General features: G+C 42.2%; 3 protein-coding genes across 5 annotated transcripts; 2 read left to right on the top strand and 1 right to left on the bottom strand.

Annotated features, from left to right (window-relative positions):
* Nucleotides 1–564: 564 nt before the first annotated feature.
* LOC127341141 (uncharacterized) lies at nt 565–7646 on the bottom strand. 2 transcript variants are annotated; one of them, XM_051366913.2, is made up of 12 exons: nt 7491–7646; nt 7310–7363; nt 6385–6564; nt 6148–6273; nt 5895–6034; nt 5203–5289; nt 4953–5081; nt 3469–3621; nt 2454–2555; nt 1299–1466; nt 1135–1214; nt 565–911 (listed from the first exon to the last, which is right to left on the bottom strand). In XM_051366913.2, exons 1-12 carry the CDS (start codon nt 7534–7536, stop codon nt 860–862), a joined length of 1317 nt encoding a protein of 438 aa, XP_051222873.1. In that variant the 5' UTR covers nt 7537–7646; the 3' UTR covers nt 565–859. The 2 variants fall into 2 exon arrangements, with proteins under 2 accessions (XP_051222873.1, XP_051222872.1); XM_051366912.2 differs by having other exon boundaries at nt 6142–6273; nt 7491–7645.
* Nucleotides 7647–13671: 6025 nt separating this feature from the next.
* Nucleotides 13672–21334, top strand: LOC127341143 (uncharacterized). Of its 2 annotated transcripts, XM_051366915.2 has the most exons (12): nt 13672–13815; nt 13944–13997; nt 14803–14979; nt 15086–15217; nt 15353–15492; nt 15813–15899; nt 16032–16160; nt 17185–17337; nt 19254–19355; nt 20304–20471; nt 20561–20640; nt 20940–21334. In XM_051366915.2, exons 1-12 carry the CDS (start codon nt 13767–13769, stop codon nt 20986–20988), a joined length of 1320 nt encoding a protein of 439 aa, XP_051222875.1. In that variant the 5' UTR covers nt 13672–13766; the 3' UTR covers nt 20989–21334. The 2 variants fall into 2 exon arrangements, with proteins under 2 accessions (XP_051222875.1, XP_071684062.1); XM_071827961.1 differs by lacking the exon at nt 19254–19355.
* A 4819-nt stretch (nt 21335–26153) lies between these two features.
* Nucleotides 26154–27029, top strand: LOC127341144 (uncharacterized). The gene has a single exon (XM_051366916.2). It carries the CDS (start codon nt 26275–26277, stop codon nt 26650–26652), a length of 378 nt encoding a protein of 125 aa, XP_051222876.1. The 5' UTR covers nt 26154–26274; the 3' UTR covers nt 26653–27029.
* Nucleotides 27030–27265: the final 236 nt, after the last annotated feature.

The raw sequence follows: 27265 nt of genomic DNA, 5'->3' as shown, positions 1-27265 counted from the left end.
TTTTCTTCTTAGAGGCGTCGCTTTTGAAGAGCGGGATTATAGGTGTTGTCTTCATGGTGGATATATTGTTGCTGCTAGGGTTGGAATATCGTACCGAGAGTTTTTATTTTTATTTTTTTGGTTGTGTACATCTGTACTACCATTAGGGTATTGCGTTGTTGTGGAGACTAAATGTAATTGGTATCTGTCGATATTAATATATTCCTTTATCCAAAAGAAAATGCCACCTCCGGTGTACGGTGACACCCCATGAAAAGCCCGTCAACCCCAACCATAGGATCAACAATCGAGAGGGCCGCCATATCCTCCGCCCGTGCAATAGCCTCTCAAATATCTACACTGTTGGATATTGGCACCTAGATCCACTAAGGCCATGCTCCCACACCTCCAACATCCACCACAACTACGCCGATGAGCTACCCATCGCCTACATAGTCCATCCAGCCACTGAGCCACCTGCCACCTCTGATAGTTGGCTAGCAACAGCGATGGCTGGTGAGCACCTACCTACGTGGAGTTGTGGCTAGTTAGAGATGCAAACATACTCGTCCAGAAGCAAAGAAATTGACATACTGCCGGTACAACCCACTGTCAGATAAGACTAGTTCATACAGAGTCGTCCTAGGACAGAATTTTTAGTTTCGGTTGGGCATACCCCGGGCTGAGAATTCTGGTTCATACCAAAACACTAGGATTAGAAGTTCCTTCTGGTTCTACTTCAGTGAAAACTGGAACATGTTGCAGCCCGGGCTGAGTTTTGGTTCTTATCAAAGCACTAGGATTATAAGTTCCTACTAGTTCCACTTCAGTGAAAACTGGAACACGTTGCAGGCTGCAGTTCAATGCGCACGCCCGCGCCTCACTGCTCACCACCATCGCCAGGAGGATTCTTCATGAGTTCCCTAGCTTTCCTGCAGGAATTTTCAACCAGATGGAATGGAAATGTAAGCTCTACCAAAATTTCCTCGCTATGCAACTCAATAACAACATGATTCCTCTTTAGGGAGGCACAAGAGTGGTACATAAGCACTTGTGAAAGGACTTGCACTGATGGTACATAAGCACTTGTAAAATCATACTAGCATTTGGAAGAAACTCGGAATCAAAAGAGATAAGCAGAAGATAATAGATTACCGTAATTTAATCTCAATCTCAGCATTCCGAGGATCCAGTTTTTGTGCATCTTCAAGAGCATCACAGGCTTGTTTATATTCCTGGCAGTGCAGAGCAGATCAAGGAACGTGACCAGACTATAGATCAGTATGAGATAACTGAACACACTGGCAAGCTAGACACACCTTGAGTAGCATGTGAGCTGCAGCTTGACGAAAGCAAGCTTTTGCCCACTTAGGTCGTAGCATTCTGCACCTGAGCGCATCTGACAAAGCTCCATCACCATTGCCCATGAGCAGCTTACAAAGACTCCTGTTTGCATACAGCGTTGCACTCTCTTTAATATCTATTGCCTACGGTCAAACATGAGAAGTCATGCAAATGTTAATCTCAACTGAAAATGATGACCTACAGAAGTTCTATGTGAACAATTATTCACGGGCTTTCACGCATGCAACCAGGTAGAAAACTGTCTAAAACTTTACTACCCGCCAGTAGTACATCAGAAAAGCTTATGGAAGGCATTCTATTCCTTTACATGTACGGTAATCAATCATCAGTATCACATCTGATAGAATAGGATTGAATAGGCCACAATTGTGGATTCCCTGTTATCTCATATATATAGACAATTACAAGATATACAAGGAAAGGATCAATACATATCCTAACCATAATGGCCTGATTTACTAACAAATATCAAGCGCTAAGTATGGTATGGGATAACCGAATAATCTCCTATTATTCGGTTGCCTAACAACATCAAATACATCAACTGAAAAGTAGACAACCATATCAAAGATTCATATTGGCCAATGATAAACAAACTTCTCATAGATTCCGGAGATGTAAGACAATCAACAAAGTTTGATGAAGTCATGTTTTTAACATGCCTGGATTATGTCAAATAAGCTTCTTAAGTGAAGTCAAGTATGCTTGCCATGCATATTAATATCCGTCAGTTAACATCAGTCCTAATCAGTATGTCCAACATACATGGCAAATTAACAAGCAGTATATTGGTAGATAATATGAACACTGCCTAGTATTTAAACGTGACCCATTTGTTGTTTCATATATATAATGAAGATATGCATCGAGGAAACCGTTGCTTATAGATACCCCAAGTGATTAATAATGTAAATTACAGTAGAGAACACAAAAATAATTAGAAAAGAATGCTCTCCAATTGGTTCCTATAAATGGAAAAAAATTATCTTCTAAACCATCATAGAAAAGGACAAAGTGCAAGAGGTTTACCATATTAGAGTACTTCTACCGACCAACTACCCCACAAGACCAAGCTAATAGGAAGTGGAGATTTAATATACTTAACATACCACATCATAAAACTGTGATGCCAGCTTATACTCCTTTTGCCTGAATGCCGTATCAGCCTGTGACTTGAGCAAAGTGTATCTTCTTTCAATATGACGTTTCTCCTAGACAATAAGTAGAAGAAACAGCAATAAAATAATTAGATTTTTGAATTAATCATTATTTGATATGATAAATAAATTTTCTGTTGCTCAAAGTCCAAAATTTGGTCTAGCCCAAGGAGTATCCACAACGGCGTGGCTGAATGTTTCATTGGTCATTGGTTCAGAGATCAGTGATGCCAAGTTTTATTTTGACCAAACCCAAAAGGTCGAAGGGACTCCTGTGCAACTGCATATAGTTACTCGATAAAAATAATGTAGCAGAGAGCATCTAACTATTCTTTAGAATTATGAGATTTGAGTGCTCTACACCATGACAAGTTAATGGCAGTTACCAGAACTGACACTGCCGTAAAATTTACATGCAAATGTCGTTTTGCAAACATTAAAGCAGTTGCCTTATCTCAAGAGTTTATTTTATCAGGTGTAAAGGTGCCCGTACTTTTCAACCTTGGAAGCAGCAGTAACTTTTTTCCTCAATGATTTCAATCTATTATCAAGCAGACAACCAGAGTTTGGTAAACATTTTCTATTCCTTACAAACCAGGGTTATTCATATTATGCTCTGTTACCAAATTGACAGCGCAGACATCCACGGGTTCATGTCTTCATGATGTCTATTGTTGGCTGGCCAGGGCCAGATATTATCTCTTCTTCAGCATATTACCCTTCTAAATGACAGTTTGTAGTTTCTTCTCAGCTAATCAAAACTTATATAACTTCTTTTTAAAATTATCTTCACAAGATGGAAATCATAAAAAAAACTGCTAAAAATATGTCGTGATCCTCTAATTATAGATAGTAACAACAGTTTCCAGCACACTGAATGGACACATTTGACTGAAGAAGAAAACAATTGCTTAGTTCTGAACCAATATTCAGTATGAAAACAGCATGAGAACAGAAGATAACATACTATTGGCCTTTTATCTTCGATTTTTGCATAAGAAATTACTCCCTCGATACTCCAGTCTGGGGCATTTGGAATTGGGGTAGTCACAGGAAGCAACATTTCAACCTCTTCCATACAATCACGTAATGCAGCATGCTCTATTGGCAACGTACCCAGCTGGGCAACAAAAGGAAAATAATATGTCATTGTCTTTTAAGAAGTATCAACATCATTAAAGAATGAAACTAAATAGATTATAACAAAAGAATGTGATCACTGCGTAACATACAATCATCATTGTAGAAAAGTAAAATATTGTCCGAAAAAAACAGGACCATGATATTTATCAAATGTTTCAGCAGAGAATACCGACAATTGGTATGAAGAACCACATCCATATCCATTAAGCCAAGAAAAGACAATTTATTTCAGTTTTTATTCCATAAGTACATTGGGGAAATGCTGCTACCCAGATTCCCAGAATATTGCATAATACTTGGTGATACCTCAGTATCTCATCAACTCTCACCAACATTGTAGAATAGGAACTCTTATAGAATATTAGCACAATAACTTGAACATGACGTAACGTCCAATCTATGTAGAAAATTATACATTGCAGGAGAGAACTATGATCTACAAATATTTTATCAAATTATTTCAACAAGGATTTATCCAGCAAGCATTTACAAGGTTTCTAAGAGAGGAATTTCAGCAAAAGTTGAAACTGGGGCACCACAGGAATTTCTAGTGGCAACACACTTGAGTCCCTATGTATACATACAGATAAAAAAACAAGAAGTGGTTGTTCATAGGATTTGTTTTAGCTCGTCCCTTTACTGATGGGAACATTAATATAAACAAGTTCTTGGAGTAAGAAAATGAAACAGAATAACAACAGGATGAAGAACAATAAGGTAAGCTAAGAAAAGTCCATTTATTATAGTGTTTACTGCATGAGTATGCATCTGAGGAATGCTGCTACATACCTAGAATGGTAAATAATGAGATCTCAGCATCTCATAAACTCTAAGTTAAGCATTGATATAAACTTATTTCAAAAATGGAAAATACCGATATATGTTGGGTACTGTTGTGTCTAAGCAACATATGCCATATATATATATGCTGGAACGGAATAGGCATGGTCCTTCCATAGGAACTCAATAATTGATGATCTAAAGAAAATAACAAGTCTATTGATATAGACCATTGTGAATTGGGCTATATTCCAGTGGTGGATGTGCAGTGAGGTCAGCCCTCCTACCAGACTTAAGATCATGTGAGGCAAATTATGCCCTTAGGAGGAGCCCACGTAGACCTTCAAAGACTGTTTGATTGGAAGGTTCACAACTATACTACACACAAGTAAATTTTTGCATTAGCATAGTCAATGACACAAAGCGCTAAATAGCTCTCCAACATCATCAGAGGAGAAGCTTTAGCAGAATATATTGAAAATTTGCATACCAGGTCAGTAAAATATCTAGCATATATACAGAACGTACATCATCAGGAATATTAGGATCTGCTCCAGCCTTCAGTAGCAACTTAATGTAGTTGGTGTAACCTCCTTGCATCGTTGCAACTACCAGAGGAGTAACCATGGAACCCTTGCCGTTAACATCAGCACCAGCCTGTAAAATGGATTATGCAATAGAATGTTCATGCGCAAATCAACAGGTGGCAGAGATGGTAGGGAAGTAGAGTAAGCAAAATCATAACATAGTAATGATTAATAATCAAGATAATACTCACCTTAATCAGTAGCTTCACGCATTTCAATGAACGGTAAATAATAGCACTCAGCAGGGGAGATCCCATACCGCTAATAATGATGTTAGGCTGAAAGCAAGGCATTATGTTATGTATTAAAAAACGCATGTGGCATGATGAACTGAAGAGTTCATTTTTGAGATAAACAAGGATATACCAATTAAAAATCATAGCATCATATAATCTACTATTCTACAGGTGTTTTTTGTGGCTCGAGAGACCCAATGGTAAGTGTACGATCAATCTTGACCTACCACGATTGTTTGGTAAGGATGCAAATGGGTAACCTCAACCCTCTTTAGTTGAATCAAAGGAACTAAATTTCCACAAATCACATCTTTTTATGAAAATCAGTTTATTTGTTTGAACTAGAAAGAAGTTAAGAGGGTAACCTAAGGGTCACAAACTTGCATCTCTAGTGTTTGGTTTGAGAATTGGAATGGGTTGCTCCGTCAAATCAAGCACACTTCAAGCTCTCTATTCAATCAATGTCATAAACCATGAAAATGATTATGTACTGCAATATCTATGTATGTTTCAATACAAGCAACTAAAACACCCCCACGTTAAGACATATTTGTCCATGTCATTTAACTGGTTTGGAAACTAAAAGCAATCTGTGCAAAGTAACTAGTATTACTCAGAAGAAATAAGAAAAAGTAGAGGTCATATACATTCGCATGGTGGTCCAGTAAAATCTTCACTGTCTTATCTTGCTCGTTTGTAGCAGCCATGTAGAGTGGGGTTCCACGGCCACAGTCCAAGTCGACTGGCACTCCTTTTGAAAGGAGGAACTCTGTTATCTTGCAACTTCCTGCGGGGTAGACATTGAAAAACTTGAGCATAGTAGAGTAAATAATCACTAGTACAATTGGCCCAATTAGAGCAATCAAGTGTGAGTGTGTGTGTTGGGGGCAGCACCTTTACCCGCAGCATGGTGGAGAGCTGTGCGTCCTTTGTCGTCTGCTTTCATCAGATCACCACCACGATCAAGAAAATATCTGAAGGTAGGAAGATCACCCGACTGAGCAGACATCATGAAAGGGCTGGAGCCTGTAGAAAAAAAATGCACATCATGAACAGAATGTCAGGTCTCAAACTGGGAAACAATGACATGGCAGCCACCAATTTAAAGAATGCATAAAGAGATCGATAGAGAAGGACCTAGAGCTAGAGGTCCATCTGCAGGAGCATTCCCATCTCCCCCAAGCTCCTCCACCAAATACTTGCAGACCTCCAGATGGCCCCCGTATGCGGCGATATGCAACGCATTAGCCCCACCCGTGTTGAAAGAGAAAATCGCAGAGTGGTCGCCGTTTCGCTTGGCAAGACTCTTCGCGATACCTTTTCCCAAAGGAACATCATCACGCGCGCATTACCGAAATGGATAGCCAAATCAACAAGATTGAACACATAATGAGAACATCTGAACATGTGGTTAAAACTTTGACAACATATCAGTGTAGAGTAGGTGACTAGAATACAAATCTGGATGTAAAGAGAAATCGATCCCATCATCAAAAGTTGTCACATTTATACACCTGAATTGTTACAAGATAGAACCATTGCTAATTATCAGAATTTTGTTTGATCCGGAAACATGACACCTTGCAGTTACAGTACAAGATAGAATAGCTTGGCCATCGCTGCTAATCCAACGTCCATGTTTATTGCCAAATAAAAAATCTCTATATATACGGCAGCTTATGGAAACAAGACAAGCTTAAGTAGCATCACAGAAAATAGAATCCTACACAAGATCTGTCCACAGATCCCCAAAAAAGAATGATGGACAGGACAGAAAATAGAAGTATTTCCTACTGGTACTAGTATTTCCGAATTAAGGCGAGGGGTAACGGATGATAGGCGAGGCAATGTAGAAAGGGGCGTGAGAGCAAAAAGAATCGAAAGATTCATGTTTGGTTCGGGAATAGATGATAAAAGTTGTAAACTTAGCCCGTGTGAACGAACCTCCGACGACGCCAACACAGCACAGCACACGCACAAACTAAGTAGCATACTGGGACACGGACTGAACCCAAATTGGGGGGCATGGATGCGGTGGCGAAGAGGAGAAGGAGAAGGGTACCTTTGAGGCGGCCGAGGTTGCCGTCCAAGGCCGCCTTGATGACAGCCTTCTCATCTGCATACACGAGGGCGCGGAACGACCGGCAGTAGTTAGAAAGAAACGTATCCAGTGGCCAGAAAGAGGAGGGAAATCGGAGAGGGGAATGGGACGGGAAGCGAGGGCTCGAGTATGTGGTATGTACCGTTGCTGCTGTCGTCGGAGGGGAAGTAGATGAAGGGCGGCGCCATGTCTCCGTCGCCTGCTGCTGGAAGCTTCTGGTGGCGGCAGGAATGGGAGAGGAGCCCTGCGCGGCGCGGCGCGGCGCAGAGCAGGTGGGGTTTTTGGCGAGGAGGGCGCAGTAGAGTGGAAGAGCCTGGTGTCGGTGCACCACCGAGTCCGGCGATTGGCTCGTGAACCGGACAATGGACTTGGTGCAGGAAGACCCGGTCCAGCTGCCCCGCCCAGGCCCGAAGCAAAATGGCTCCAGCCGCTGGGTCACCTCGCCCGATGCGACACACACTCCTGACATTGTTGGCCCACAGGGAAAAGAGCCACTTCGCTCTCGGGCGCGCCTGTCAACCGTCGACACGTGGCTTTAAAGGACACGACGAAGGCTGCCCGCGGCATTGAGGACTGGCGTGGCAAGCGAAAGTGAACGTGCACAAAAAAGTAAAAATAAAACCGATTCAAAGGCTAAAATAATTCACAAAGTGAACTCTCTATAAAAACAAATTCACCACATTACCCCTTTTGAGTAGCCATGTAAGTGTGTCGCGGCCAGGCCAGCCCCCGCCCACGGCTAAGTAGTGACTATGTGCCGAGCATGGCATTGTTGCTTTAGCCGCGATGCTCCTGCTAGTTATCGGCCGCGTGAGCCTAGCCTCGTCTGACCAAGGACCATATCCAGGAGTACTTTGTGTGCTCGCCCGACCCAGCCGTTCCTCTCTCTCCCTCAACTCAAATCCATCCCGAAAATCCCCCAAATTTGATAAGTCTATCGGTGGATTACAGCTCCAACCCCTTTGAGGTGACCTAACACATCATTGCATATCGTAGCGTGTACGTCGTTGGCATGACACTCCTGAAACACTGATGCACAAATATTACACCCAACCGAGTGGTACAGCAGCGTGCCCAAAATTCTTCTTTATTTATATCCACATCAAGAGCACGCCAAATTCGAGGTCCTCCTCGGTTCAATGAGGATTCATGACAAATAAGTAATCCAAAACCATGGTCTTGAAGAAAAATGGCACAGCTATGCCTGACGCCATTTGAGCTCATCAACTTATTTAGTAGGATTCTAGCTACTCGGCTCGTCTAACTTATTCTAAGGAATCTAATTATCTTGTTCCGCCTCCTCATCTTGCACTCCATACACTATATCATAGTCTACTTCTTTTGTGCGTCCGGATATATCTGGTTCTTCGTAGTAGAATTCCTCTCCTTCGGGTTCATTGGCCGTTTTCTCCTCGGTCCTCTCATGCTCCAAATAAGGATTTAAGAAGTAATACCACCTCTATCCATAAATAGATGCAAAAGTTTATCTAAATTTAAATATATCTAGACACGATTTAGTGTATGGATACATCCGAATTTAAATAAATCTTTGACATCTATTTATGGACGGGGGGAGTAGATTGATTACTATGGCACTCAGCAAGTCCTATGGCGGTTGTCGGTGTACAGTCGTGGATTCGTGATCCTAGACTTAATTTATGAGGTTTTCGTAATTGGTTTTTGGAAAACATGAGTTTTAGATTATAAAAACTATGTTCGGCATTCTTCACGGGTTGTGAGAACTTCATGTAGTTCTTTTCCATTGCGATCATAGTTCTTTCCAAGAACATGGAGTATCATAACACGCTTGATACACTCTCAAGAGTTGCACTACTTTTCCAAGAAACGTCTAAAGCCTTGATGCTCAACCCCTGTTCATACTTCCTAGAGGTATGAGGCCCGACTAAAAGACAAGCCAATCATTTTCCTTCTTCGCGACCCCGCAATCCACCCGGTGTAATGAGTTTCGGCCATATAGTAGTTGTCACTCCACGGCATGGAATGGGGATGTTACGGGCTTCCACTCGTTCAATTCCTTAACGGAACTAGCCTAACCAAGTATCCGAGGATATACAGAAGGAAAGAGGTAAAACTGACTTTCCCATCCCACTCCGGGATTTTTGGTTAGCATTGTCTACATGATGCTTAAAATGACAACTAAAGTTGTTGTTTAAGTCCTAATGGTGTTGTCAGTACAATGGACCTCCGCTAACAGAGTTTCTGCATTCCATGGTCCCACCACCCACCCAATAGATTACTCAACCCTTGTGTCGGTAACCCTCGATTTATATTTTTAAATAGTTTTTTAATGCAATTGATAATGTGTCTCCTTTTGAAAAGGTTCTCAAAAAAAGTAAAATAACAAGTGATATGCAAGATTGAATTTGCTTGACAACCGCGAGTTACCATAGTTCATAGACTCTAACTGGCCGTGGACCTCGGGGTCTAAAATAGCATCATTGTACGAGAAGGACAATATTTAAGATCCATATGATGCATATAATGAGATACTCTACTTTGTGTGTTAAACCCTCCCCTTACTGATCTTTTTCAGGTTCAATTTTTTATATTTTCCACTGCTTTCTTTTTTTGGCTAAGTGATAATTTTGATTTTGGAAAAAAGACTTCTCCTTTTATTATTAATGGATTATGAGTACACATTTTTTTATTGTATGTTCATTTTAATCAAAACGTTATAATTAATAATTGTGGTAGCTTATCTCAGTCTTATTTCAAGATATCAATTAATTATATAGGTGAAAAATGGAGGTTATTAATTAGGTATTATTGTGATGTTAAATTGTCAATAGTGCATTAAGTTGTCAATTAATCATTTCTAAAAATTGGAGGGTACCAATTAAATGTTATTAATGTGATATTAATACGTATTCATGTCACACTAGTATATAAAGACTAGCAAAGGCAATGTTTGCATCAAGCCACATATCGCATTAGAAGATTCGAAAAGGGAAAATAGCCCTGCTAACTCGCCATGGCAATTGTTAAGAGGAACACAAGTACTGTTGCCAGCTTGGTAGTGCTTGTACTCATGGCCACAACCTTGTTGTCCTTTTCAAAACCAATAGGTTGGTGTTTTTTTGTCATTCTATATTCTATATTGCTATAAAAATAATTATGCATGCATGTATGCAGATTGTAGAGCATCGAAAACTAACACTTTTGATACACTTTTTTGGCAGATATTTGCACTAACCTAGCGGAACCGAATTGCATCGATGAAGTATGTGGTGAAGATTGCGCTCGTTTCGGCTTCCAAAAACAACTTGCATACTGCGTAAATTCAGAACTTTGCTGCTGTCGCGAACGTATACCAGCAGCGGCAGATCCAGTCCTCATGGGTCGTACTTTATTAAATCCATAGGAGAGAACTCCAAATGCTGATGTCACCCTATGTGTAAGGTGAAATTTGATATCAAATAATAGTTGTTGTCGATACATCTAGATAGATGTGATGGAAATGGTTGAAATATGATTCAGTACGTGCCCATGGATTGATGTATGGGATGAAACATGCAGTACATTGATTTGATAAACCATTCTATTTGACGACGCATGCGCTGCATAACAAAAGGGAAGCGCTGGCCGTCGGTCGACGGATCTGGGCCTGAAAATCGGTTGCAGTCTGCACCGTCCGATCGTGATCTAACGATCAGTATAAGTCGTGATGTAGTTTTGCATTCTGGTCCTCATTTTTAAAGAAATCAACCCGCGGTCCTAGCTTCTTCAGTTAATACGGAAGGGGTGTATCTTTTATGCCAGGTCTTTCCCGACATTTACAACAAAAATAATCACCCTGTATACAAAAAAAATATACCATTACAACAAAAATGATTGAACATTTATAAAAGTAATGCTACAAATATAAGTGGTTAACAATAATTTTTGCGCTAGGTTCCTTCACAACAAAAATTTCCATAAATATTTATAAAAACCACGGAGTATTACAGTAAAATTAATTTTTAACAATTTTTGCTTTAGGTTCCTTCACAACAAAAAGTTCCATAAATATTTACAAAAATCACGGATTAGTACAACAAAATTATTTATAAAAAAAGCAATGCTACAAATAAGTAATAATTGATTTACAAAAAAATCATCAAATATGTTAATAAAAATCATAGACAAAAACAACAAAAACCATGTGTTTGTAGCAACATTTTTTTGCTCCACGTTCATTTACAACAACAAAAAAAACTATTTTCACACAAGTAACAAATGATTACTACAATAAAATCATGTGTTTCCAAGAAAAAAAAGAAGGTAGCAAGAAATAAGCAGGAGCGTTGCAGGCTAGCTTCTATTTTTTAGCAAAGCAGGCTTGGGGCAAGTAACGGGTTGGGGAAAGCAAGCACACTAATGGGCCATCATGCAGCGCCAGCTAGTGGGCCACAAAATTTCCGGGCGAGCGAAGGACCTTCCGCGTGCGCGAGTGAGGGACCGATCTTCTGGCTTCGTTCGGTCGACCGAACGCAAGCGTTTTCCATAACAAAAACAACTACGCTAATCACGTGTGTCGTGGAGAACTAGAAATGCCTCCGCTGCGTTTATATATTTAATTAAAATCTGATCACGAAGGCAACTAATACAATACATCCAGATTTGTTGATTAGGGCAAATAAAGGCCAAATCTGGACATTTTTTGGGGGGTTTAAATGAAGATACTTTTATACATTTTTTTATAAATGATTTACTGTTCTTGTAAATATTAAATTTATATGTTCTTTAGTTGTTTTGCTCTAGCCCGTGTAATTGCCCAGTCAGCATCTCTATGCGAATTTGTGCTTATGTAGCTTGATTTAATCTTGAGAAAGGCAAAATACTCACAATGCCCTTATAAACAAACTTGCTCAACATCGGTTTGGTTTCACAAAGCTCATCACGATAAAGAGGATGCTGGATATAGGCCTCCCTAATCAAACATCGGTTCAAAATATCACGGTCGTTTTGTAACGTATTTGCGGGTAGTCCGCCCTACAGCTTTTGGTCCCTACTTGATGTACATGTGCAATCGCTATATTGCCGCCTTGCATCGCATCCGTCCTTGCAAAAAAATCCGTGCACCTCCAATGTATTTTTGCGAGAAATCCACCGATCTATTAATAATCAGTACCGTAGTAGAAATAGCCTAAAAAGAAAGAAAATTATAAATTGGTACTCGAACCACCAAGCGACGACTATAGACACTAGCACGAGCCGAAGGCGCACCGCTACCATCGCCCCTCCATCGCTGGAGTCGGGCAAATCTTACCGTAGTAGAGCTTGTTGTAGTAGATAGACGGGAAGTCATCATGCTAAGGTCCTAACAAAGGACCAGCACACCAGAGCAGTAACCACCGCCAAAGATAACAACCATAGATCGGAAGAGACTAACGTGAAACTACACCAATGAACACGAAAACTGACCATATCCTAGGAGATTCGACAGGCACACAACACCACGCGCCCTCCATGAGCGCTAGATGCACCACCGGAGCGAGGATAGAGCGAGGAAGACCTTATTCTGGCTTCGGGATGTAGCCACCGCCTCACCATCCCAGAAAAGAGACCGAAAAGCAAACTAAATTTAAAACGAAAACTCCCCGCCGGCGAGGGACCGTGGTCCACCACACCTCCAAGGCCCAAAGGCCACCGGGGGTCAGCGGTATTGCCGGCGAGGAGGACAGAATCCTAGATTGGTTTTGTAGATTTTTGTGCGGCCTCCTGGTTGTTTCCGCTGCGTACCAGTTCGATCTCCACGACCCCATGTTGGAGCATATGTGGCTAATATTTTAAATTTTCATCATCTGAAATCATTTTACAGACTTGTCTTAGCAATCCGGTAGCTTTTACAAACTACGCCTCCGGGCAAAATCGGATGCCCTAAAATCGGCAACTATCGCAAATCTACCGTGTAGACTCACTAGTAAGCGGGTTGTCACATTTTTTACTATCTTCTCCTTTTCATTTCCCTTCATTAGATCTTTTTTTGCGAAACACAATACAAAGATGCTTACACATACACGCACACACTCATCTTTATAAACGCACGCATGCACACCCTACCCCTATGAGCACCTCCTAAAGACTGCGTCGAAGATCTGATCCAACAGATCTTGAGATTGACGAAGTCACCGAAAACATCTCAGTGTCGATGGAAAAATATTCCGCTTATGTTCGTGGCACCATTGTGCCATTACATTCTGCTTCTCTCCTATGCACCGAGTCTTTGTCGTAGAAGGGTGCACGAGAGAGCGCTGCACCGGGTTCATCCCCCCCCCACCCACACGAGGCAGCCAAACCAAACAAAGGAGGCAGGGTCTGAAACTGGGGGAACGAAAGCCCCCAACTTCTCCGCAGCTCAGGCAGCAGGGTTCATCGTCGCCGCCTCCAGCAAGCTTCCACTCGCCGGGGCTGGGCCATGGCGGCTCCGTTCATGTACTGCCGCCCCGCCGACGGCAAAGAGCCCCGTACGTCGAGCCTTAGCCCCTCCCCTTCCTCCTCCCCCCTTCCCTTCCTGCTGTAACGCTCGTTCCCCTCTTTCTGGCCCCTGGCTGTGTTCCTAACGGCGATCGTGCGCCCGCGCGCGTGTGTGCAGGCGAGAAGGCTCTCATGAGGGCGGCCCGCGACGGCAACCTCGGCGTCCTCAAAGGTAGCATTCCCATCTTCTCCTCACTCCGATTCTAGTCTAGTGACGCCTGCTAGTTCGCGGGGCCGTCGTCAGAGGCGTTTCAGACATGCTGCAGTGCCTGCCGCGTCTGACTGACCATCCACTGCCTTTTTGCCTTCTGAAATGTTATATTCTTCTGATTTCATTCTCTCTGAATTGCGATGCTATGGCTGTCTTGATCTGGTCAGATGCTATATGTTGTTCGCTTCATTTGGTGATACTTCCAGGACATGGACGTTTGATTAGCACCCATGGCCTTTCTAGCAAAACTTTGCATGAGAAGCACCGAATCTGCGGCGTATATGGCATTGTTTGGCTCCATTTTTTATGCATTGGTCAGTTTTCTGCGTCGTATAGTCAATAGAAAATAGTTTTTTCATGAGAACTGTCGCATGTAATTTTAGGAGCGATTATTGCACTTGCATTGGTTAGATCTTCTGCTGTACTGTGGACTGAACTCGGCAGAACAGATCAGTTAAACAGAAACAGGGCTGACAGTCGTCTCTTTCACTCAACATGGCATGGGATAAATAAATGTGACTACTTTTGATGACGCAGTCCAATTATCCATTACATCCAAATTTGTAGTATAGTCAAGTGCTCTAAAATGGTATGCCATTAAGTATTTTAACCAGGTTACTCTTTCCAGCAAATCGATAGATCTGTGTCCCTTTGACCTCACGAGGTTCTTGTGGATTGAACGTATTTGCTTCTTTTCTTTGTGTTTTTAGGTTCATTACTTTTTCTATTCGCTTCTATAATCTTATCATGTTTAATTCTGGGAAAGGTATTGTAAAGAGTTTCACCAAAGGAAAAGGCGACCCATCGGTGATTTTTTCTTTCAACCTGAAGGGGCTTGGTGTGCTGCATTACGCGGCATGCGCAGGCCATCTGGAAATTTGCAAGTATTTAGTTGAGCTTGGAGGAGATGTGAATGCTACTGCGGATGCAGCGGGATTTCTAGGTCTTTCTCTATCTCTTTCTTCAGTTTGTAAGTTGGTGGCTGCCGTATCAATGTTTAGTGTAGTATGAGATCTGCAATTGAATTGAGGATGTACATTTTGTTACAGGTTTGACTCCATTTATGGCGGCTGCTCAGTCTAGTGATGTTCCTACCGTCAGGTATCTTCTTGATCATGGGGGTGATCTAATGAAAGCAGATGACAAAGGATTTACTGTTCTCCACCATGCCGCTTCTTCAGGTGCTCCTTCTTGAGCCCCTGATGCAGATGGATACATAATTTCTGCAAGCTGGTCATTTTACTAGTAATTATTGACTCTACGGTTTGTTCAATGCTGTGGGCAATTGACTTACTGAATTATCTCGTTCATCACAGGATGCTGCAAGGTAACAGAGTTCCTCCTTTCAAAAGGAGTGCCAGTCGACCTAGACTGTGGTCATGGAACGCCACTCTATCTGGCTGCTACAAATGAGAAGGAAAAGACACTGAAGATTTTGTTGGACCACCACGCAAATGTATACGGCCTCCAACATTTCTTAGATATGGCAGCACAAATTTATTTTGTAGGTTTATGACACTCGATAGAGATCTTGAAGTGTGATTGATTTGATGTAGCAGCCCATTCCAATCCTCAAACGAGTCAAGTAGTGTTAGAGTCAAGATTAGGATTGGCTGATCCACTTACCATCTGATCCCTTGAATCATCAAAATCACTACTAGATTATACAGTGACATTCTTTTTTATTATGATATTGTTGTTCATCTCAAAAGTAACTTCTGAATTTATCGTGCCACCTGCATGTCTCATCTTAATAACACAATACCCTGCTTTCAGCCTAACGTCACGCTCAGTGGTGTTGCAAGTCCCCTGATGAGTGCTCTTATTTACCGTTCATTGAAGTGCATGAAGCTACTCATTAAGGCGAGTATTTTCTCAATTATTTTTCCATTGCTATGTTGTGATTTTTCTTAATCTACCATCTCTTACATGCTTATGTGTTGATATAGCTGGAGATAACAACATGAACATTCTATTGCACAATACTTTTCACAGGCTGGTGCTGATGTTAATGTCAGGGGTTCCTTTATGACTCCTTTATTGTTTGCTACATCGCGAGGAGGCTACACCAACTTCATTCAGTTTCTATTGAAGGCTGGAGCAGATCCTAATATTCCTGATGATGTATGTTTTCTATATTTCCTAGGTTTTTTGCTCACCTAGTATGCAGCATTTCACCATCTTCTGCTAATGCCCCTGTTGATACTATTACTGAACTGTTCTGATTATGTTGGATGTTGGGGAACTATTTAGCAATGATCTTAGGTTGCTTTGTGTTATTTACTATGCTGATGGGAAATCGCATGTGTGCCTAGCAACGTTGTCTTGATCTTTCATTCCAACAGTCTATATCATTTTTAAAACATACTATGAGGCCTCCTCCCACAGCCAGACAGCAATTCGCCTCAAGGGAATTGAACCCTCCTGGGCAAGGCTTACCACTGCACATCTAGTACTATGATACAGCCCAGCTCTCAGTGTCCATATCAATACACTAGTTATTTCTGTTGATCGTCAATTATGTGGTACATACCGGAGTACCATGCCTACTCTGTTGCAGCACGTACCCAGCATGTATCATTGTTTCTCCTTTTCGAAAGAAGGTCATATCGGTTCGTAAATTAACAGTTGTTGAGTTCTTAGATTTAATCATGTAACAGTCTGCGTTGCAGCATTTCTCAAATTTACTCGTGCAGTATGAGTAAACACTAAAATAGATTGAATTTTCTTAGAACTTTATATTCTTCTTCATCCAGTTGTTAGTATTATGTTCTAATTCTTCTACTCTAAAAAAATAGCTTATGTGGGTGATAAAAAAATCATTTGCTTTCATGGAGCTCAAGTGGGATGCCATTAAAAATTCTCGTGGTGTCTCAATATCAACTCTTGTTGAAATGTCCCTTTGAAACCTTGTGTTTGCTCAGTTTGAATTGCTTAGCAAATTTGTAAATGCTTGAGGGGTAAATCCTTGTTGAAACATTTGATAAAATTATTATGTTGATCCTGGTTCATCCTCAATCTCTTAATTTTATACTTTCTACATATTGCATGTTAATGTTCTTCTTCTATATTCTAAATGGTTCCTTTCTTGAATGACGATAACAATTTTTAAAAGAAATTGCAAGTTATTTTGCCTTGCATTGTCCAGTTGGGCAGGTTGCCAATAGAGCTTGCTGCAAAACGTGATTGCAAGGAAGAGGTTGAAATGTTGTTTCCTTTGACTTCCGCAATACCAAATGTCCCAAACTGGAGCATTGAGGGAGTGATTTCTCATGCTAAATTTGAAGAGAAAAAGCCAATGGTAAGTTTGTTCTCTTATGCTGTTTTCGTACTGAATATTGCTTTGTTCTTCAGTGTTATTGTAAGCTGTGGTTACTATGTGCATTGTACCACATTCACAATGAGAGAATCACGATTATTTATTCTGCCTTAACTTGCGAACATCATAAAGGAAAGAAATTAGAAAAGGTATTAGTGCTGAAAATCTGAGAACAAACTACCAAGTTTAATTTACAAAATTAATATGATCATGCAGTAACAAAAGGGCTGCCCACCAATAAACATCATGAACCCATTTGCCTTATGCACTATCAATTTGATAACAGAACATAATATGAACAAACCCTGGAGTGTAGTGAATAGAAAATTTTATCCAAACTTGGTTTTCGTGCTGAATAATTTGTAGAAATCATTGAGGAAAGATTCCCTGATTCTTGTGTTAAAAGGTATGAACACCTTGCACCTGATAAGTCAATTTCTAAGATAAGGCAATTTTTGTTCTCTTCGCAAAATGAAATTTGCATGTAGATTGTTCTCCTGTATCTTATTTTTATTAACTGTTGTAAACTTACCGTTGTGTACAGTATCAAGAAAATACCATAGTAATGTAGAATAGTTAGATGCTCTTTAGTACATTAATGCTTGAATATGTCTCATAGTCATGGATTTCATTCCACGGTTGTGAAGTGCACTAGCATCATATACCTGGTGTGACATTCGTTAGTACTACCTCTGTACGGATTTAATTGACGCCTGGATGTAAAGCAAATGAACTAGCTGTGGTTCTAATCAAAGTCAATTAAATAAGAACGGAGGGAGTATCTCTTAATATTGCTGCATGAATAATATATTTTACTACTGTGACATACTAGTTCTAAATTTGTTGCACTCTTCTTTTCTTGTGTCTCAGTTCTTGTTGCTTGGGAATATGCAACATTTGATTTATAATTCAAGCCCTTATAACCCATGGTGTACCTACTGACAAGCACATATGCAACGTGTTGGTTGTTTTTGTGAAAGAAGAGACACCATGATCTCTACCGACATCCCATGTTTCCTATTGGAATGCTTCCATCTTTGTAGATTTCAGCATTGTTCTAACTTCGGCGATATCATTTGATGGTAAACTAAAGGATTTTTTTCGAGAAAACGCAAAGGAATCTTTGCGTTTCATTTCATTGAATAGATAGAAGTTGTTACACGCCTCCTAAGAGGTTTACACAGTGTTATTACACAACCAAAATTTAGTGAACATCCCAGGTTGTAGGCAGGACATCCCTGAGCCCCTTTGCTACGGGATGGTAAACTAAAGGATGACTGTGCTCTAGTAGCATACTTCTTTGAACTAGAGAAAGAAAAAGCCTTACCGTTCCTCATTTTTAGGGTAGTGCTGGGAGCACTTGGAGCCCATGTATCTTAAAGTCAGAAAATACATTTGAAATTTCAATAAATTCTGAAATGATGTCCACTAGTTGTATACATTCCCACTAATGTATTTACTATTTGGTATTCACTATTATAGATCCACACTTTTGTTTAATTACATTACATGACACAAATGAGAATATTTATTAATGAAACATTACATGTATGCAGATGACATGTAAACATACATGTGAGATTTATTTTCAAAAACTTTCTGAAATGTTGAAATATGATTTTTTTTTGTGCTCAATTGATTACTGAATCAATTAGATTCAGTCAATACGCCTGTTTTGAAGCTCAATTCTGGGCTAGTTGGTGAACTATAAGTTCCGGGGCCAGTAAACGATGCTAACCACCTAGATACCAAACTATTAAGAATGCTGAACACAGTTGCTGAATGTCTTTTGTGGTGATGATGGGGGCGTACCAGTGCCGAAAGCTCCCACACATTGTGGGGATGATTAATTCCAAAATTCAAATATTCAATACATGTTTCATTTATTTGTTGTCTAGGAGCAAGGACACCTTGAAAGAAGAAAATGCTTGTTCAAGTCACAGGCTGATATGGCATTCAAGCGGAAGGATTATAAGCTGGCATCAAAGTGCTATGATTTGGTAAACCTCTTGCACTTTATCTATGATGCTTAACGGGGAACAAATTGGAGACATATAACTGAACTTCAATATAAAATGTGACGTTTTTGGCCATTGAAGTGGTCTCCACAATATAACTTCCGCCGCCAATTTCCTTTGCAGTGTACGTATAACGGCCAACACCATAGTAACATTCTAAAAGTACTTCTCGATACAAATATGCATTTGATTTTTAACCCAATCTAAATATTTAAAACGATGTTGGTGGTCAAATTTTGACTGAAGACATGTCTAAAATGTTGCTTTTTCGTGTACTGGAGCCACTCGTGTGCGACCAACACCTAGATCGGCCGAAACTTGGGACAAGGCTGTCAGGTCCAGAGCTGCGGTCCGGCCCAAAGACCGCAGCCTTTATATCCGCAGGCCACCGGGGACAGCCCACCTACCCGACAGGCCCCCACGTAAATCATCGCCAGATCAAAGACCTAGTTGGGCTCCTGAGCCAGGCACAATAGCCATGAATAGAAACTGTACAGAGATGCAGCTTTGGTGTTGACAACATGGCTCACAGTCACAGTCGATGTCAAGGATGCGGATATTGTCGCGGCGGAAACGTTAGGAAGCTAGCACCATGATGAACCTGGTTTTTTCTTCTCGGTTAATATGCAGCTTTGATGTTGTTGTCTTCTGTTCCTGTTAATGTGTTCGATGTACTGACTGATAATTGATCACTGTGTATCAAATGGTTCAACTGTAGTCAAATTGACGGTACATATAAAATGAACAACCCAACCAGTCTAGTAATAGAATATCTCCATTCTTCTGTTCTACTGAGTACGTAGTAAAGGTTTTTAGATAGTTTTCTACCCGTTTGCATGCCCAAATCCTGTGAATGACTTAAAATAGAACTAACGTGTGTCATCATTTTCAGTTGAGAATAATATTTGCACATGTCATATTTGACCATAGGCAATAGGACATGGAGAGAGTGCAGCACTGTATGCAAACAGGAGTCTTTGTAAGCTGCTCATGGGCGATGGTGACGGTGCTTTCGCAGACGCTCTCAAGTGCAGAATGCTGCGACCTAATTGGGCAAAAGGTTGCTACCGTCAAGCTGCAGCTCACATGCTACTAAAGGTGCGTCTAGCTTGTCGTGTGGACTTATGGCTTATTTCATATTGATCTTACAGTCTGGTCGTGTTCCTTGATTTGCTCTGCACTGCCAGGAATATAAACAAGCATGTGATGCTCTCAAAGATGCACAAAAGATGGATCCTGGGAATGCCGAGATTGAAAGTGAATTGCGGTAACATAATCTCTTCTGCTTATCTCTTTCAATTTTGAGTCTCTTCCAAATGCTAGTATGATTTTAGGTTGGCAAAACACGTTTATAGTGATGAGAATCAGTTGCATACTTGATTATCATGTCATATTAGTTGCATGCGTGAGAAAAGAACTTGTGCAGTTTCACTCGTGTCTCGGTAACTTATATTGGTGGAGTAGTATGCCAGTCCTAGAGAGAGGAATCATCTAGTTAGTGAGTTACATACTGAGGGATTATTGTTAGAGCTGACATGTCCATTCCACCCGGTTGAATTCCTGCAGGAAGGCTAGGGAACTCATGGAGAGTTCTCCTCGCGATGGTGAGCAGTGAGGCGCGGCCGTGCTCATTGGACTGCAGACTGCAACCTATGCCGGTTTTCACTAAAGTAGAGCTAGCAGGATGTCTAACCCCCTTTATGTTGTGTTAGGAACAAAAACTCTGAATCTCTTCTGTAGACGACGTCGAATGAGATTTCCTTTTGTACCATGTGGATCATCCCGGCCGTATGCAGTTCCTTCTTGTCTAGATGAGTCTGTTTTCCCACTCTAATTGTTCGGATTCCTTCTTCTAGACTTGTGAATTTTCGTGATCTGTTGGTCTGCGGTCTGCCAGTGATGTTGGTATCTAGTTTCTGCATAATATTTCCCCAAAATATGAGGGGACGGGTCTTGTATCATGTCAAAGCGATCGCCTGAGTATCCGCATCGATCCGGCCTCAGGTCGCACCCTATTGCTAGTTTATCTGAGAAATATGTTACTCCCTCTGTTTTATAGCAATTTTTTGTCGTGTTAACCACAATCACTACAAGAATTACGGAACAAAGTGAGTATATTTTAGAAGCAAAGTTGCTGTCATCTGGACATGCTCGTCGTGTCACGCCATACCATAAACAACTCTTTAACCAGCTTGACCGTGCGCAGCCATCAATTATTGCTAGTTCTAGCAGGGCCTGGATGAGCATTCCAAATCAGCTCCCTGTCTGAAACTGTCGTACGCCGCCAGTTGCAAGGCATGTCGTCAAGTCATCACTTATCCCCGAAAGAGACATAACACTAGTAGCACTATTATTGCCATTATTTCCCGGGATGGATTGTCCTTGCGGATATACTACTCGTAGTATCTTACTGGAATGGGATATACGTAGTGCACTGCTGCGCAAGAGCATCTTTGCACCAAAATGGCATCGGCAAACAGACAGGAGTACGTCATTGTATTTCACCAGTGTGGTGTGTACACTGTATAGTGTACATAAGTCACTGTATTTCACCACAGCAGACACGATGTTCTGAGTATGAGAAATGCTACTCACTCGGTTCCATAATTCTTGCCCGAAATATATACATCTGAATGTGGGACGAGATTATGAAACGGGGTTACGGAGGGAGTGCTGCTCAAATAGCCTGCCTTGTCAACAAGTCCCAAACCCTTCAGACTGGTTGAACCGGTGTGCCAAAAACAAGACGAAAAGAGAAAAATATCAGGATGAATCTGGGTGTGCGTGCACCCGTTTTCTTCAATATTGGAAAAAAATGCTATTTAAAAATTTCAAAAAAAATGAAAGGAAAATATTTTTATGTTCATATTATGTTGATAATTATTTGTGTAAGTTTTCACGAAAAAATACGATTGTATGTGGCGTACACGAATATGACAAAATATCCAAATGACACTAATGATGAGATCTATAATTATTGGTTTTGTACTGTTCACACATAAACCTAAATTTCCATTTTCACATTCATGTGTAGGTCACACATGGTTGTTTTTCTATGCCAAAATCTACACAAGTAAGAGATAACATAATATATACAGGCGTGCATTTTTTCAGATTTTTCTAAAACTTTAAAGGCTTACGAGACTATTGTACAGCCAGCTGGCTCTCGCCCACACCCCAGGGTCGCTTGTTCTCTGCTGGCTTTTCGGTGGGACGGGCGACACTGATGGCTGGATGCGTGAAGGCTCGGCCTGAATTAGCTGCGGTCCTAGGATTCCTCTCGCGCCAAGACGAAGAGTCTGCTTGATGCATGTCTTCCTGGATTTGACTAGAGTGTCGAGTTTCAGAAGCCTCTGTCGGCGAATTTCATGGTGCACTTTATGGCTGGAGATTGCTGAATCGGATGGGATTCGGTCGTTCCCACCCATATTTTTTTTTCACGTGGCCTTTTGTTTTAGGAGGGTGCGACGTGAAGCTCTGCAGTCTGTTGCCTTTGTGGAACTTTTTCTTGGTTCCATGGTGAATTCATTCACAGAGAATGGCATGAACGTCGAGGTCTAAGGACTAGTAATGGTGGTTCAAGTTCTGGTGACGATGAGAAACTAGCTCTCGTGATTTGTGACTTGGAGAAGCGGCAATGGCAAGTGGAGGCAGGGGCGAAGCTAGAGGCAAAATTCATTGGGTTCAACTCTTGGTGTTGATCTATAATCTTCCAATAATTAGCAATATCACATACTAATATAATGAAGGTTTGACTGATTTTATTGGGTTCAGATGAACCCAATTGTTGCATGGCGGCTCCGCCACTGAGTGGAGGCGATATTCACAGGAGAAGTTCACAGTCTAAACTTACAAAGTGAAAATCCAATGTCTGCCTTAATTGGTTGTGTTTGACAATAACCTTATTCAATGCATTGTTTTGTGAGCACAGATTTTCTCAGGGTGTATCGACGAAGACGTTTGTGCACTGTTTTCTTTTTTTAAGACGTTGCTTTTTCGAGAAGATAGATTTCTGGTGCTGCTATGGTGGTGTTTTGGTTTGCTACAAGAAATAGATCACTGCAGCGGAGCTTTTCTTTTTATATACTTTTCTTCTTTTTAGCTGTGTGTATTCGTATTGTTATTAGGACATGTTGCAGAGGCTAGATGTAATTAATATATTCTTAATATTAATATATACTTTTTATCGAAAAAATCTCCTTTTAACTCTGTCATGCGAGAGCGTGGGAAAAAGAACCTCCGGCGCGGCGCGGCAAGGCGGAACGGGCATGACCCCCGTGTAGGCGGACGTATGTGGACGCCGGCCGCACCGAAACGGTCACGTTGGATTGGAAACGCGGACGTCCCCGTCGCCCAGCTACCGGTGCCGGGCAATGCAATACGCCAAGATAGCAGTGCACGGCCGGACTCGCGCTGCGTTGCTTCCTCCGACGCCGACGCCGACGCCGACGCCGACGCCGACGCGCCCCCGGTGCTTCTCGCCTCGCCAACAGGGCCAATCTCTCCCCGTTCGGGCAAAGTAGGCAACGGCGGAGCGGTCGCGCGGCGTGGACCGCGTGGCTAGCTACGAGACGGCAAGGTTGCCATCACCTCGACAATGGAAAATCAACGTGCTACATACATTGTGCCTTCCTGCCTGCGCGCGGACAAACGTACGGCCGTATCCGTCCACGTCGAGCTATACGCCTACACACAACGCGACCGGGAGATACGGATGTATAGGTCGTCTTCTCTGAAATAAATCAAACTAGTGCATTAATTTGTTGGTAAAAAGATTGAACTGACGTATAGAACTGCACGCTCGCCAATGCGACCAAAAAGATGGCAAACACGACTAAACAATGCATTTATACTTCAACTTGCCCCAAATTAGATAGGTACTCCTTCCGTTCAGTGGTTCATGATTCGTGTTGGGGTTTTATGTTTCTCTGGCACTAAGTAAATTAACAATATATTTGAAACGTAGTTAGTGTTTCTTTGGGGATTAGTAAGATGCCCGAATGCTTTGTTGATTTATATAGAGATTGATTCAACACACATTAGGACTAAGATAGAAAGGCTGTAATTGTAGGTTCCGTGGCGGTTGTATGGACTATTTAGAAAACAAGAAACAAATCTTGTTTTCAAAAAATTCGCCCTGGAGACCCCACAAGTGTTATTACTCATGTTTATCATTTTATTAACACTTGGCCGAAATTGCAGAAAAACGGGCTGCAAAAGTTACTGCTACAGGGGCTAGAAAGATGGAATCATGTGAGGAGGAGGATTACCACCTAGTTTGATTTCTGCAAAAACTTCCTGAAGACAAAGCTGCAACATCATTTGTCTTAGCTATCTTTCTCTGTAGTGATGTGTAGCCTGAAAACCTAATTTTGGTTCAAGTACATAGCCTCCGGTTTGTTGCTTGAATGGTTAGGCTTTCTTCTGGCCTCTTTTTAGTTTCAAGTTGAATAGATAGCGTGTTTTGTCCTCGTTTTCTTTTTAAAGTTAGTTCCTTGAACCATGTAAATGTTCTGAGTGACTCTCATTTTCTAGTGAACTAGGATCCCCTATGGGGTTCATTTTCTCGAAAAAAAAGTAAGTTAACAATAAATTAATACGCCGCCACACCTCTGGATATATCACGCTCCCGCCTCTTTCATTGTTTCAAATGTTTGAACATTACGAGACAGGACTGAGGGAGGGAGGGGAGGGGTGGGGAGTAGACTCTTGTCTATCATCCAAATGTGTAGTAAGATTTCCTATGCATAGTTTGCGAACCACGACAACATCTTGTATAACGATGCGAGTGATGGCAACTTTTTTCTCAAATAAAACCACCCATATGATTCACGTTGTTGCAAATATTCGTCTCCAGCGAGCGACGAGACCTCTCCAACGATTTTTTTTTCATGCATGTAGGCCAGCTCACCACTGTGAGTTGTAGCCATTAAGTAATGGGCGGTGTTGAGTGCTCCGAGGGTTTTAGGGTTTTGAGGATTTCATCCCCCTCCCCCCTCCCCCCCCCCCCCTCCCCCGCCCCCAAAAAAAGCAACTTGTGCCATCAGATGTCACTAAAACGGCAAATCTCGTCCATCCACTCATTGCAGCATAACCCACACCTGAGTAGCATTTTTTTGTGCTACGGTAGCATTGTCGCAAAATTTTATTCCGCAGTGGGTCAAAATTGTACAACAGTCATGGTGCATTTCAAAAACACTTGCAATAAAAAATGAGCATACAACAAAAAAATATGAATATGCAACAAATTTCCATCTAACATAGCAAAATCTTTGAATAAAAGCTAACGCACTTATGCACCAAGGCAGGGTAATACTTTACAATATATAAGGCATGCCTAATCCCGAAAAACATGTTATCTTGGACAAGGTTAGAACCACCAAATAGTTTAGCTTAGAATGTGCCACCTCCGCTTCAAAATAAATACCACCTTTTTTAGATCTACACATATTTTTTTAATGTGTAGATATAGTCGTATATGCATGTAGATGAAACTGTGATACTTATTTTGGTACGGGAAAGGGGATACTGTCTTCTAATATCAATTCTGTGTTGAGATGCTTGCAAAGTTCTCAATGATATCCTTTGAGTGCATAATACCAGAGGCGCCGAACGTTGCATTCCGAAGATATTTCGGCAAGAAAAATGCAAAAACCCCGTGCCGGTGCCCAAATACACCACCACCCACGGGATGATCGTGCACGCCCCGGCCCGCCGGCTCGTCTTATCCACTCGTTTCCTCTCCCCACGCTCCGCTTTTATAATCCCGCCACCATTCTCGCTTCCATTCATCCCAACCACGCCACCACCACCTTTACCATCCAACGAAGCCAATCCATCCCAATCACCAAGCCAAACCCCACGAATCCTTCGCTTTCTCTCGTCCTCGCGGTACGAATCCATGGCGGTAGCGTCCGGAACGTCAGCCGCGTTCTCCGTCCGTCCGACGGCGCGGCCCTGCGCCTGCTCCGCTGCCGCGGCGGCCGGCGGGGCGAGGTTCCGCGCGGACGCCACCGGGAACGGCAAGTGGTGGGCGCCGCTGCTGGGGTGGTCGGGCCAGCCGGACTACATCGACGCCCAGCCGGCGGAGGCTCCGGAGGAGCAGCGGCGCGAGACGCCCGCGGCTAGGCGGTTCGGGGTGCTGACGGAGGAGAAGGCGCGGCAGCTGCGGGTGCGGATGATGGAGACGGAGAGCTTCCACGACGCCATGTACCACTCCGCCATCGCCTCCCGCCTAGCCTCCGCCGCCCGCGACGGCGACGGCGCCAAGGCGCGCTAGCCACGCGCGCGACTTGCTCGATCTCTTGGCGTGGCCGACGACCGAGGATGTAACCCGGCGTCCCGACTGGCGACTGCTCGACTCGCCGACGAGAGGCCATGCATGCGCCGTGTACATAACTAAGCTTTCCTTTCTTTCTTTGTTCGGTTGATCGTTTCTGCTCCATTAGAGGAGAATGGAGGGAGCAGTAATATTTAGAACGCGGCCCTTCCGACTCTCCCGGACTTATTCATGGAGACGGAACACTTATTAATCTTAGTTCGTTCTGAAGCAAAACCTGCACCACAAGTGCTATGATCATGTACAAAAATAATTTTCGGTTTGCTCCGTGTGTGTCGCTACACTGAACTGAATGTCTGAATCCTACTTTTGTGAAATCACAGCTCCAGGGATTCAGATGCTTGCAAGCTCGTACTGGCCACCAGCCCACCAATAATACTTCAACCGACGGTGATAAGAGCATCCCCACTCGTTGGCGCTCCCCACGCCCCAAATCCGGCGAAATTTTCGTTCGGATTGGATGAAGATTTGGCGTGGGGAGCGCCGAAGTTCCAGCCGTCCCCCCGGCAGGAAACCCCCAACCTCGACCATTTGACATATTTCAAACAAATTC

This window comes from Lolium perenne, chromosome 3 (assembly GCF_019359855.2).
Source record: "Lolium perenne isolate Kyuss_39 chromosome 3, Kyuss_2.0, whole genome shotgun sequence".
Classification (NCBI taxonomy): Eukaryota; Viridiplantae; Streptophyta; class Magnoliopsida; order Poales; family Poaceae; genus Lolium; species Lolium perenne.
Note: the sequence above shows the minus strand (reverse complement) of the source record. Positions and strands in the feature narration are given on the sequence as shown.

Bases quoted from the DNA above. Each gene is read 5' to 3' on its own strand.
- LOC127341141 (XM_051366912.2), bottom strand. From the start codon at position 7,536: ATGGCGCCGCCCTTCATCTACTTCCCCTCCGACGACAGCAGCAACG. The intron at 3,622-4,952 runs GTACGTTCTGTA...TTTGTTGCCCAG, and splicing joins ATCCTAATATTCCTGATGAT to CTGGGTACGTTGCCAATAGA. The intron at 912-1,134 runs GTAATCTATTAT...AAATTCCTGCAG, and splicing joins GAGATTGAGATTAAATTACG to GAAAGCTAGGGAACTCATGA.
- LOC127341143 (XM_051366915.2), top strand. From the start codon at position 13,767: ATGGCGGCTCCGTTCATGTACTGCCGCCCCGCCGACGGCAAAGAGCCC. The intron at 13,816-13,943 runs GTACGTCGAGCC...GCGTGTGTGCAG, and splicing joins CGCCGACGGCAAAGAGCCCC to GCGAGAAGGCTCTCATGAGG. The intron at 17,338-19,253 runs GTAAGTTTGTTC...TTTGTTGTCTAG, and splicing joins TTGAAGAGAAAAAGCCAATG to GAGCAAGGACACCTTGAAAG.
- LOC127341144 (XM_051366916.2), top strand. From the start codon at position 26,275: ATGGCGGTAGCGTCCGGAACGTCAGCCGCGTTCTCCGTCCGTCCGACG.